The sequence below is a fragment of the Rattus rattus genome, chromosome 11, assembly GCF_011064425.1.
Source record: "Rattus rattus isolate New Zealand chromosome 11, Rrattus_CSIRO_v1, whole genome shotgun sequence".
Taxonomy (NCBI): Eukaryota; Metazoa; Chordata; class Mammalia; order Rodentia; family Muridae; genus Rattus; species Rattus rattus.
In genome coordinates this window covers 89,484,133-89,497,010 of record NC_046164.1, presented here as the reverse complement: position 1 = coordinate 89,497,010, position 12,878 = coordinate 89,484,133, and the positions used below count along the sequence as shown (strand labels likewise).

Genomic DNA, 12,878 nt, shown 5'->3' with positions numbered 1-12,878 from the left:
AGCTGCCCCTTTGTTACTGTTAACACCACCAGAACATTGGCAGCCGGACTTATTAATCCAGTCAAACACATGGCGACAAACCCAAAGGTACACCAACCGTGCACATGCACAAGCACGTCACACACTCGCACACGCATGTACACACGCGCACGCACACACACACACATCCTCTCTATACCCTTTGAGATCATTTCTTTTACTCCATCTAGGGTAACTGAACACTGCTCGTCTACAGCAAACTTGAGACTGAGGCAGAGTTGGTTTTTTTGATTTCTGATGTGTTTTCTTTCTTGTGTTGTCTCAGAGAGTCTTCACGTCAGGCTATGGCTTTATTCTCTCCTATGAAGCCAACGTTCTGTGCGTCAGCAACTAGGATGCTCTCCCAGCTCCTCTCTGCAGCTAAGTCTTCCACAGCAGTAAAAGCTCCAAGCCTGAGCCAGCCCCTACTCAGAACTCTGCATATAAACGCCTCGCTGCTCAGACACCTGTCCCCTACTCCGTCTCTGCGACCTGAGGACCTGACGGAAGACCAGTCCACTCTGTGTAGCCCTGACACCTACCCAGTGGTTTGTATTCTACTAGTCCAGCGGTCAGTATCATCAGAGACAGCCTCACTCAATACAAGGAAACAGCACCCTTACTACTTTAAGACAGCCAAGATTACATTACTGTGGCTGCACTCTCAAAATTAAAATTTCAAGCAAGAAAATGAAAAGCTAAAAACAAAAACTGCGAATGGAGGTAGAAACAGCCTGAGTGACGTCAGTACTTCTCACCAGCCTGGAAGTCACCAAGATGGCTAAGCTGGCTGGCCAGCAAACCCCAGGCATGCATGTATACACGAGCACACACACACCTGAGCATTTGGAGAAGAAATACCATCCCGCTTCAAATTTATTGTAATCTGTTAACTATAGGTGATGAATATGAGTATATAAAAAAACTTATCAGCTAATTTTCTTTCTTCATTATGGGTGAAAGGTTAGTGCAACCAACAGAAAACAGGCTGGGTAGGGCTGCTGTCATTGCTGTCTTTATCTCACTATCCCCCAGTCATTTAGAAAATGACTATCAACCACACAAAATGTGAACATTTTATGGTGTTGCTCTCTAAACTGAGGGAAACACTTTGCTGTGTAACTGTGAACCAGACTACAAAAAGATCATATCAATCAATCAATCATATTTTCCTGGGGAAAAAATTTAAAAATTGACCATTTGGTAAATATCTGGTAAACACTCTCTTATCACATCCTATATGTCTATAATTCTCTATAAAATGGAAAGTCACAAATGCTTTAAACTTATGCAAAGCTTTATCATTTAAAAATATTGTTACCTTTGATAACAGCTTATCAAATAGGCTATCCATTATGGCTACAAGCTTAGATGATATCTCATCTATATGGTCATGGTAATCCTTGGTGATGTGATCGAAATGCCTGAGCAGGCTCCACTGCTTGGGGGGCAGCCGGGCCTCAAAGTGAGCCCGGATCACAGGAATGTAGTGCACAATCAGCTGCAAACACCGTGAAGAGAGGGCTGCAGACATGAACGGAGAAACACAGATATTAGTGGACTTGAATGATGTCATCAAATTAATAAGAACATTTGCACTAATTATATACAGAACCAGTTTATTTCATACATGAAAAGAACCATGACAGAAAATATATTTCATTCTGCCTAAGAAAACAATTTGGTAATGAGCACACTGTTTTCTCACTGGGCCTGTTAGCAGCCAGAGGCCACTGACACAGCTAACTGTCTCCCCAAACCACTCCCCAAAGTAATGTGTATTTTCCCAAAATACTTCACACACTACATTAGAAAGTGACACATCCTCCATACAACCTGGAACAGGGATTAACTCCTAGAACGAACGAACACACACACACACACACACACACACACGAACAAGGGCTACTTTATAGGCTCTTCTCTGAGCCCACAAATGTCAGGCATAAGAACATGACACCAGAGTGACATCATTCTAGCACCTTAGTCAGGGATCAAATGGGAAAATTCATACCCAAGTTTTTTGTAGTAATTGTTTTTAGTCCAACAACTTGCAAAGCACCAGCTCCAAGAACTAACTGGCAACTTCTTGAATTGAAGTACTAACAAAAAAAAGAAGGGAAATAACATTTTTGAGCAGCTCATTAGTGTTAACCGGTTCACAGTCACGAAGACACCCCTCCCCTTCTCACCCTCTCATACAAAATATGAATGTTTGGTTGGGTTGCGTTTTCTTTGACACAGAATCACTCCGTGGTGCATGCTGGCCTAAGCTCACTGTGGAACGCAGGCTGACAGCTCTCCTGCTCAGCCTCCCAAGTGCTGAGGTTAGAGGACTGATTCCCTACAATGGCGGAATCATGAATTTTCTGGTAGAAATCAATTGGATCTACTTAAGCATTAATTAACTGAAGGGAGGCAGAACAGCAACCTCGAGACGGGCTTCCTGAATGAGTGGCTCTCACTCTGTAACCTCTTGGGCTCCTTCCCCTCTGGTTGGTTTGCTTTGTCCAACCTGGATGTGGTGGTTTTGTTTACCTCATTACATCTATTTTGTTACACTCTGCTGTTATGGAAGGGACCTTTAATGACGTTAGCAGACAAACCCTCGGCGAGGCTCAGTGTGCATCTGAAGGCAACTGTCTCTGACCTGAGACAGTGCTGCTCACAGCTCTAAGGGGTTGCGCTGTGTGGGTGAGCACACAAATGTGCACAGTGGAGCACGCGTGCACCTCACACCCACACACACATTCAATGTGGAGTAGACAGACGCGTGACCAATATCACAAAGTCCTGCCCTAAAAATAACTTGGCAAGTGCCCTCCAAGTGTAGGACCAGTCCTACAGACTCCACTGATGAACTCTTCCCTCCGCTGTTCAGACAGTGGGTAAAGCTGTACGCACCTTCAGCAAGTCCGTCAGACGAGTGAGCATGTCAGTAGTGACAGAGGGGATGTTATCCACACACTGGCAATATTCAAGGATGATTCTTATTAGCAGCAAGACAGTTCTAGAAGAAAAGGATAACCCTCAGGCACTCACCAGTCAAATATCCGTTCCAACATCTATGCAGACAGAGCAATCTCGGCAGTGGAGTAACCTCAGAGTCGGCAGAAGCAGACTGGCAGTGATGGATTCTCAGACTCTGTGCTACAGAATCTCTGTGCGGCATGTTTGTTGCTCTTTAAAGATTTATTTATTTTTATTATATAGGATACCATATTTATTACGCATGTATAGGTATCGTGTGTGTGTGCGTGTGTGTGTGTGTGTGTGCTTGTGTGTGCGTGTGTGCATGTGTGCGTGTGTGTGCGTGTATGTGTGAGATGATACGTGTGCAGTGCCCAATGAGGCCAGAAGACAGTTTTGGATCCCCTGGAGTTTAACTGGAGTTAGATAGTTGCCAGTCACCATGGGTGGCTGGGAACCAAACTTGGGTTCTCTGCAAGAGAACAAGGGCTCTTAACTGCTGAGAAACCTTGTCATCCCCTCTGAATGGCAAGTTTAAGCTGTCTCTACCAGACAGCAAGTATTCCAATTTGGAGACAAATGGGCACCATGAAGAGAAAGACTAGCCAGTGGCCTGGTTGCTCAACTGTGGTCAACTGTGGTCTACAATTATGGATCTTGAATGAATGGAGGCTTAGCCTAGATCTTCTTACTGAGATGGAAAAGAATCTGTGGTGCTTTAGGAGAGCATAGCATCCAGCAGTTTACTGAGCAGTCACAAACGACTCTCCAAAAATGGTAGCTTATGAGTTTAACAGCAGGGCCTATCGCAGTAGAAAGGCACATCATTACAGGTTAAGTACAGCTGCACTGTACTTACTGTAAGCGACTTACTGTAAGATATCTAGATTCACTCAGCTGTTCAGAAATGACAAAGCCATGTTAAATACTGTTTTATAAAAATCAGCAGGATATTAAAAACTAAAACTCAAGAGGAGCATCGGGCCTTTTAAACTCATCTTGGAGCTCACACAGGCTGCATACCTAGTTCAGAGTCTACTCTGAATGGCATAGCCTCGAATGATGCCACTGCGTATATCTTTTAAAATCTTCCCTCAGAAGCACTAACTCCCCTTTAGCCAGGAAGTTTAGTCTATTTTGGCAACACAGTCACTCTTCTTAAGGAACCAGGAAACTAGCCAAGGGGGCCATTTTTATCGAGCATACGAAATGCAGCTGAATAACTAATCAGTAAGGACAGAAGTTACACTTCAGCTGGAGGAGTGAGATCATGGGGGTTCAACAGCTTTGCCCTCTTGAGAGAAGCAAGGATTCCAAGGAATGAAAAGGAGTATTGCTAACTATGCATGCTCCAGCAACTTGAAAGGGACTAGGCAGAAGCTTCTAGCTTCTGAAAACTGAAAACAGGAAGTCAGTAACCCCCTCACCCCTGCAGAACTCAAGGCTTCTACACACCAGCACACCAGAAGGAGACAACTGTCCAGGACTACACCATCATGACAGGGTGCTACTTCAAAAACATCGAAAAGAAGCAGAAGCAATATTTAACTCGTTCAATGCTTTAAAGACAGCATGTACTTAAAATTTCATAATCGGAATGCAGCACAGACGATGGTGTGTTCCCAGGTAGCTTGAGTAAGAGATGTATTTACTCACACAAGAGAAAAGGGCCTCATGCTGCAATGGTAATGCTGAGCTACGCTAAGTGATACATTACATTTATAATTTTATAAATATGAATGTTTTCCACATTTTGAGTTCTATGTCCATAAGTAAGACTACTGTGCTGTCCTACGCACTACGTGACGTTGCACGAGCCTGGGGTGGCAATAACAGCACCGCCCAGTTACTACCTGGGCCGCAGGCTGCTTCATTTATTCCCACTACACGGGAAAACAGGGCCGTCCTTCCCGTGAAGCCCGTGGAGTCTGACGGATAAACCATACTACAAAAATAATGCAAACTAAAAGAAAAATCATAACATTTCCCTAAATATTTTACAGCTTTTAACATTGTTATTCCAAAATTTGCAACTCACTGCAAGGGAGAGCTAGAAGATAGGCTTCACAGAGAACATGCTACTCACCCGACGACAGCGTACTGGTGCCCCTCGACGACAAGAACATCGGCCGGCTTCCTGTCTTCTGCAGCTAGCAAACGAGAAAGACGGAGAACAGATAAAACAAACCGCTAGAGAAAAAGTCAAAAGGGCAGTTCCTGTTTAGAACCCAGAACTAGCGCATGTGTGAAACAGCCACCTACTGTATCTTGAGAGTCAGACGGCACTGTGAAGGAGCACAGTGGCTCCGGTCAGATTTACTGCCTCTCGGCAGCTGACTGCAGGGATGAGAAGCACCGATCTCCCGGGCCTGCTACACAGAAGATGAGCGTGTAATTTTCTAAGTTAGAACTGACTTAGTTGGACTGGAGAGATGGCTCAGCAGTTAACACTGCTTACTCCTCCAGAGGTCCTGAGTTCAATTTTCAGTAACCACATGGCGGCTCACAACCATGTGTAAAGGGACGTGACACCCTCTTCTGGCAGAGGTGTACATGCAGACAGAGCACTCACACAACTAAACAAAATACACTTTAAAAACAATTAAGAAGAGAAAAAGAATTAGCTTAGCCGCAGAACTAGCATTGTGCCTGGCTACTCTTCATTATTCACATTAGGCCTTAAAGATTTCAGTTCAGAAATCAATTTTCAGTACGTGATATTTCTTACCACCATGAAATAAAATTCAGCATACTGAGGTAAAAAGAAAGATAAATTAGATCACTGTCCTGGGTCAGTCAAATTAATTAGCGCGTCACTGCGTTTTCCTAAGGGTCAGTTTCTGAGTACTGAGTTTACTTCCTCTTTTCTTTCATGCAGAGAAAGTTACATTCTAATCACAATTCAACTTGGAAACAGGCCTCTTTGTTTTGAGCCAGGAGGGAAGCACTTTCTTAATTAACTTTGTATTCTGCACAGAAGGGGCGGGGCAGAGCAGGTAAGAAAACGATCCTGCTGTCAGTTTGCCGGAACCTGAATCCCTGCTCTGCAACTCAACTACTGACATCACCGTGCCGTGCGTGCCCTAGCGTCTGTATTTGTTAAAAGCCTAGTGTGAGGACCATCATGACATAACACCTGTCACCAGTTAAAACATCAATGACTAGCACCAAGCAACCGCTCACTGCTCAATGTCATCCAGTCTTCGCTCCCCCGTGCCGACAGCCTCTGTGAGTCAGTGGATGGGAGCAAGGCAAACCCTAACGCGCTCTGACAGCACACACTCACGCGCTTCAGCAAGGCCGGCCGGCGCGGAGGGACAGAGCAGTGTCCAGAAAACTCCTAACGTAAGAGGTCAAAACTGCTCACTCTCCAGGGGGAAATACAAGGTTAATTTGTAATTTATAACTTTAGTCAAAAAACTATTTTGTTTGCTTGAAGTAGAATGAAAGACGATAAGCTGTGCAGGGACTCATCACATCATCAATATAGTTGGAGGGACTGCGTGCGTGTGGGCGGGTGTGCGTGTGTGTGTGAGTGCGTGTGTGTGAGTGTGTGGGTGTGTGTGAGTGTGAATGTGTGTGAGAGGGGGGGGGAACCATACATACCTGCTGGCTTTTTATCAGGTAAAGCGATCTTTCCATCTGCTATGGAATCAACTAGATCCTGAAATTCTGCGGGAACATCAGCCTGCTTCCAACGCTCATTGTCTAAAAGGAGGCTGTTCAAAAGGAGAGAATGGTGAACTTCAACACACACATCTTAGAACAGTCCTTATTTAAAAGGAACAGAAGAGGCCCTGCAAGGTGACAGCACTTAAGAGCTGGATGTAACGATAAGCTGGACCCACCCACAAACAGAACTAATGCCTTTACAGGGGGTTATTTTGTCTCTTAGCCTAGCCAAAATCAGCAGAGAAAACAATTTAATCCAGAGAGAGAGAGAGAGAGAGAGAGAGAGAGAGAGAGAGAGAGAGAGAGAGAGAGAGAGAGAGACTGAGACTCACTGATAAAGGATCAACAGATAAAGACTTTAACAGAGTTAAACATCTCATTCCATCTGAAAAGCCAGGGACTGTGCTCTTACTTCCCCCACGTGGAGGAACTGTGCCTGTGGTCTTACATCACAACCGCTGTGTAAGAAAGGGAGAGCACAGAAGGGCCCCGGTGCTACCTGAGCTTGGTCCGCCTCTCCTCGTGAAACCTGTTCACGAACTTGTTTGCTTGGCTCTGAAGGGCGCCAAGCAGTGAGGTGCTCTTTCTCCCACAGATCTGCTCAGTGTCCACGATGAACGTCTCCATTAATCTCGACAGTGCTATGAACTCCGTGGAGTTCAGCTTTTCAAGAAAACCATCCTAAGTTTTAAAAATATCACATCATGACAAAAGTTAGTAGGACACTGAGGACGCGTGAGCTGTAACACTGACACAGCTTAGTGACTGCTGGTGTTACTTTATCCCCGTATGTTAGCTATCTTTTTACTTATGTCTATGATCAAAAACATTTATACTTTAGCTGAAATTTCCCAATACTTTAGAATCCAAAACTTGGAGCATACAGAGCTGAAGATTTCTAAAGTTGGTTATCACTTTACAACACAGTAATTCAAATATATTCAAGTTATACTATACATTTTTACAATACTACACTTAAATTTTATTAACACCTTTTTATTTGTATGTGTATAAGTATGTATATGTAAAACGGCATATCAGATTCAAATTAATTATTATGGTGTTTTTAAATAAGCCTTTTAAATAAATAATTTGAAAAGGATGGTTTTATAATTTTCCACTTCTATTTTCTAATTATTTGACATCTCAGCAGCTCCTTAGAAGACCACAGCAGTAATACCATCTATTTTCCAAGTTTTAAAGTGGTAAGACTGAGACAGAACATAGGGACAGTTACAGATAGCTTAGATCTCTAAAGTAACATGTTGCATAAATAGAAAAATCTCTTAAGACTTTAAGAGAATAAAATACCTTTGCTCTTGACATGAGAAATTTGACAGCTCGATCGTGGCATACGTCAGAAGCATTACACAATAATTCCTGGATGTTACTTGCTAATTTTCCAAGCTCCAAGTCAGTTAATCTCATGTCTTCACTGACTCTGAAAATGATAAAATGAGATTAAATCAGGAAATACAGTGTTCTCCAGATGTGATATATCAAAGAACAGGACAAAGTTGATATAGAATCCACATTTGTAGAAAAAATTCCGGGCTACTGTTCATTTTTAATAAGCTTTAATGGTGCTCAAGGTAACACTTCATCGGAATAACTTGTTGGCTGTACCAGTCCTAACACTTAGCCCACACTCGGGCTGCAATCTGAAGACACCTGAGCGTGGTTCTGGCGCAGGCGCAGGAGGCAGCTGTGCAAAGCACTGAGAGGACCGTGGTGGAGGACCCGTGAGAGAGGAGGGCACTCTCAGCCAGCGGGTTCTTCCTTCCTTCTGTGGTTATAACTTATCAGTGGCAGAGCTCTTCCTGAACTTCAGTGCTGAGCACTGGAAAGCTAAGGAGAGGAGAGCACAGTCCTTAAAGGGGCTGTGCAAATAACTGTGTTTCCATTTTGAAGGGAAATGAAGATGTTTCTATTTTTAAACATTTCCATTCAAGAAGCACATTATAAAGACCACTGAGTCTGGCAGTAGTGGCACACGCCTTTAATCCCAGCACTCAAGAAGCAGATCTCTGAGTTCAAAGACAGCCTAGTACACAAAGTAGGACAGGCGGGGCTATTCAGAGAAACCCTGTCTCAATAAACAAAGGAAGGAAGGAAGGAAGGAAGGAAGGAAGGAAGGAAGGAAGGAGGAGAAAGAAAGAAAGGCAGGCCACTTATTCTTTGCTAACAATTCAGTTTCGTATCATCATAAGCCAAGTTAAGTGCCTGTGTCATTTATAATCCTTTCAATAGAATAAGACAACTTTCAAAGTTATTACTAGCAGGCTCTGACTAATGCTAGCATATTACATTACATTACATTACATTATAGGGTTATAATATTGAAGAAAGTTATCATTTATTAGCCTTCAAAAATATATCACTAACATATTTAGTGATATAACAGCAGGATTAATAGTCTTAAGGTATTCTCAAAAGAGCTTTACAGACTTCTACTGAGTCAGGTGGACTATGGCCCTCAGCAGTTTAAATGATCTACCCACAGCTGCAAGACTAAGAAAGACTAAGATCTAGAACTGGTCTCGAATTCATTAAACTTCTTCTGTTCTGTAATTTCTGTGTGGGGGTGGAGGGGCACAGATGTACAGGGACGAATGGAGCCAGAGAGCAACCTTTGTCTTCCTTCCTCAGGGACCATTTTCCGTGTTTATGACCCAGGACCTCACAGCTAGCTAGTAATTCCCACCGTCTCTGCCTCCCGGCCAGTATTTCAGGCCAGCACAGTCAGAGCTTGACCTGTGCTCAGGTGGGAAACATAAGATCCTTTTTACTGACGGAGTTTCTCTCCAATGCTCGAAACACTGTTTCTATAAAGTAAGTCTGGTACTAATGCCAACTCCAACAACAAATGCTCACGCAGAAGTTCAAATCTACATGGAAATGGGCCTACGTAATAAGGGCTTACGACACATTTGCCTACAATGGAATCACTGAGAGACTTAGAACCCTTAGCCATATGCTATTAACTCACAAACATAAACAGAAAATAGTAAATAAAAACAAGCGTTCAAATACCGCAGGGACCTAACTGAAAGTATGTTGTTTAATTAGCTGTAACCTTTCTTTGGAAAAGACCTTTGAGTTTAAAAGCTTTTAACTTCCTGTCCCTTCCCCTTTGAGCTGCAAGTCCTCAGGCATTTGTATGTAAGCTGAACAGAGGCGGACCATGTGCAGTGCCCTGTGGTAACATGCACTGAAGGGACGCTAGAGAAGACTCGAAATATCAAGTGATGTAGAGGGAGGACAGGAAAGACAAAACCAAACACAACAACTGTGACGCTGGCTTACGACTGTCACATGTCACAGCAAGCTGCTGGCGGCCTTCAATGTTCCAAGTGATGATGGCTTTAGCTGGGCAGAAGCCGACTAGCTGAAGACTCATTCTGGAGCTGCTGCAGAACCCTACGGAACACCCTGCCTCTGCTGTGTAAGTGACGGTATGCAGTACAAGTTCTAGACCACGCTCCTAAGAACAAGCTGCAGAGTGGAGCCACACCAGCTGCAGTGACACGGCGCCTTACCACAGATGCAGACACACACACCTGAGCACCTGGTCTATGGCGAGAGCCGTACACGTACAGAACAGTAGGGGCGAGGACATCCTAGCTAAATGGGCTAAGTGAAAAGGATTACCTATCTACACAGCACGACAAAAAGGAAGAAAACCTTGCACAATACAAAAAAAAATTACAGAGAAACTGTCAATCTAATTGTCAAAGGGACAGATTTGAAATTAATAACCTTCTTCACCAGAAAGACCTTAACTAGAGAGAGAAGTAGGAATTCACTCTGCAGTGGGTGAGAGCAGATGTGTAAGCGACTCTTAAGGATTATTAAGAAAGGAAGGAACTAGGAAGGAACTAGGCAAAGACCCTCTCTAACACACACTTGCCAGGAGAAGCTACAAAGGAGGTAACGAGTACATGAAAAGGGGCTCTCCTGATCTCCAGGACAGAACTAAACTCCTACACCTAGGACCTACACTCAGAAACGGCCAACGTGTACAAGACTAGCAAACGGTGAGAGGGAGGAGAGAGGGTGAAGATGAGATGGCAGAGCTCTTCCTGACAGGACTCTAAGTAAGCAGCTGTGCACCAGGCTAAAAACCCAGAGAACCTCCCCCTTCTGCTTTCACAGGGATGAGTGGGTGTGCCTGGGGCCTTCCCTTCTGTCATCTTCTCCTCTTGACCTATAACCTTAACTGAGAATGCCCAGTAGTGTAGATTTTAAACTAAATATGCTCAGGAATGTGCCTCCCCCAAGGCATCTTCCCATATTTACATATATATGTGTATATATATGTATATACATACATATATACATATACATATACATATATATATATATATATATATATATATATATATATATATATATATATGCTTTCTAAATAAATCCTCACCCTTTTTTTCCTTTGGGAGATGGCCATGTTGTAAAACTGATCTCTTGACTATAGGCAACAGAAATTCTCCTGCACTCTCATGTGTTGGCTGTGCTTTTTGGCTGTGTACTCACTAAAATGTAAGCCCATTATATTCAGTGGTTGCATGTTGTGTGTAGTGTGTGTGTCTGTGTGTTTGTATCCCCATTCCTAGTGTCTATATGTACAAATTTATTTTCCAACATCTGTTTGTAGCATGAACATCAAAATGTCGACACAAGTTTAACAGCTAAGGATATAACTCAGTAGCAAAAATCTGTGTATAGCATGCACAAAAAACATCAAAGGGTAGTCACAATCCCTAAAAATATGAGTAGCCCCAAATCTTATCAAAAGCAGAATGATTTTTACATTGTGATGTTGTCATAAGATATTACTTTTCTATACAAATAAAGTCCCACTACATACACCTATCACACACACACTGTTGAAGAAATCAGACAAACATAAATGTGTGTTTCTACTATATACAACTGGCAACAACCACACACACACACACACACACACACACACACACACACACACACACACACACACACACGGAAATGATTAGAGCAGGGCAGGCAGTGGAGGTAAGTTTTCTAGAGGCTGATATCGCTCCATTTCTTGACAATATTTCTTGACCAAAGTTTTTCATTTTGGAATAATTATTTGAGCTAAACATTTAGAATTTAATTTTTGTCCTACGTGTGTATTGTATACCAAATTAAAAAGTTTGAACCAAAACAAAACAAGGAGAGTACCAGTCCTCTGCCCTCTCCTTCTCACTACTAGGGCACAGTGCACCTCAAACACTAACGAAAGTCACACTGTGGTGGTAGGAGAGCGATCCCTTCAAGTGAAGATCTCCTAACTCCGAAATGTTTTAATAAATAAATAAAATTATTTTAAGATACAGAATTTGTTGTTATTTTGAGACAGGGTCTCATTGTATCTCTGGCTATCCTGGAACTTGCTATTTAGACCAGGCTGACTTTGAACTCACAGAGATTCACCTGCTTCTGCTGCTGCCTCCCAGATGCTAGGAAAAATCATGCCCAGTCAAAATGCATAATTTTAATATAGATTTAATAGTACAATAATAACTAGTAAATATAAAAGTTTTAGCCTAAACATAGACAAAATACATACACTTAGTAATGCAGCTCAGGTATTTCAGTAGGAAGGAAAAACTGTAATAAACTGATCTCAAGTAAAGGTCAGTCCTGTGAGCTCTGCCTCAGGCTGATGTCAGTAGAAGCAACAGATCTAAATCTCGTTAGTCTTAACGAAAAAGGGAAAGGGAGGAAGGAACGAGAGGGAGACAGGGTCATGTGGTAAACTATTGAGAACTGGGGTCTTTGGATAAAGAATACTTGACAGTGTTCATACTGGGTTCTTGGGACAGAAAGCATTTACAGATTTTGCTGTCTTTTTCTATACCAGTTATTTCAGGGACACCTAGTGAACTTAAGACTGTGGTCTATAGGTTACATGATAATCTATCTACCTACCCTAGCCCTAACTGTTACAGTAACTGGGTTATATAAGACAATGTTTTGAGTCAGCAACCACATACTCTAGTATCTGGGATAAAGGGGCATCACGTCCGATTGCAGACAGAAAGAGAAAGGGGGAAAGGGAGGAAGGAACGAGAGGGAGACAGGGTCATGTGGTAAACTATTGAGAACTGAGGTCTTTGGATAAAGAATACTTGACAGTGTCCATACTATTATTGCAAATTTTCTGTAAATGTGTTATAATTTAAAACATAATTTTT

The 12,878-nt window shown here is 42.7% G+C and overlaps 1 protein-coding gene across 1 annotated transcript in view; it reads right to left on the bottom strand.

Moving 5' to 3' along the window:
- Vps54 (VPS54 subunit of GARP complex) overlaps positions 1–12,878 on the bottom strand; it is a 75,524-nt gene that overhangs the window by 7,196 nt on the left and 55,450 nt on the right. The window contains exons 13-19 of the mRNA XM_032916499.1: positions 7,972–8,101; positions 7,160–7,341; positions 6,595–6,707; positions 5,075–5,138; positions 2,923–3,028; positions 2,033–2,120; positions 1,340–1,542 (exon numbers count right to left, since the gene is read on the bottom strand). Of these exons, the coding sequence (XP_032772390.1) occupies positions 1,340–1,542; positions 2,033–2,120; positions 2,923–3,028; positions 5,075–5,138; positions 6,595–6,707; positions 7,160–7,341; positions 7,972–8,101 (886 nt within the window). The remainder of the gene's footprint in view (positions 1–1,339; positions 1,543–2,032; positions 2,121–2,922; positions 3,029–5,074; positions 5,139–6,594; positions 6,708–7,159; positions 7,342–7,971; positions 8,102–12,878) is intronic.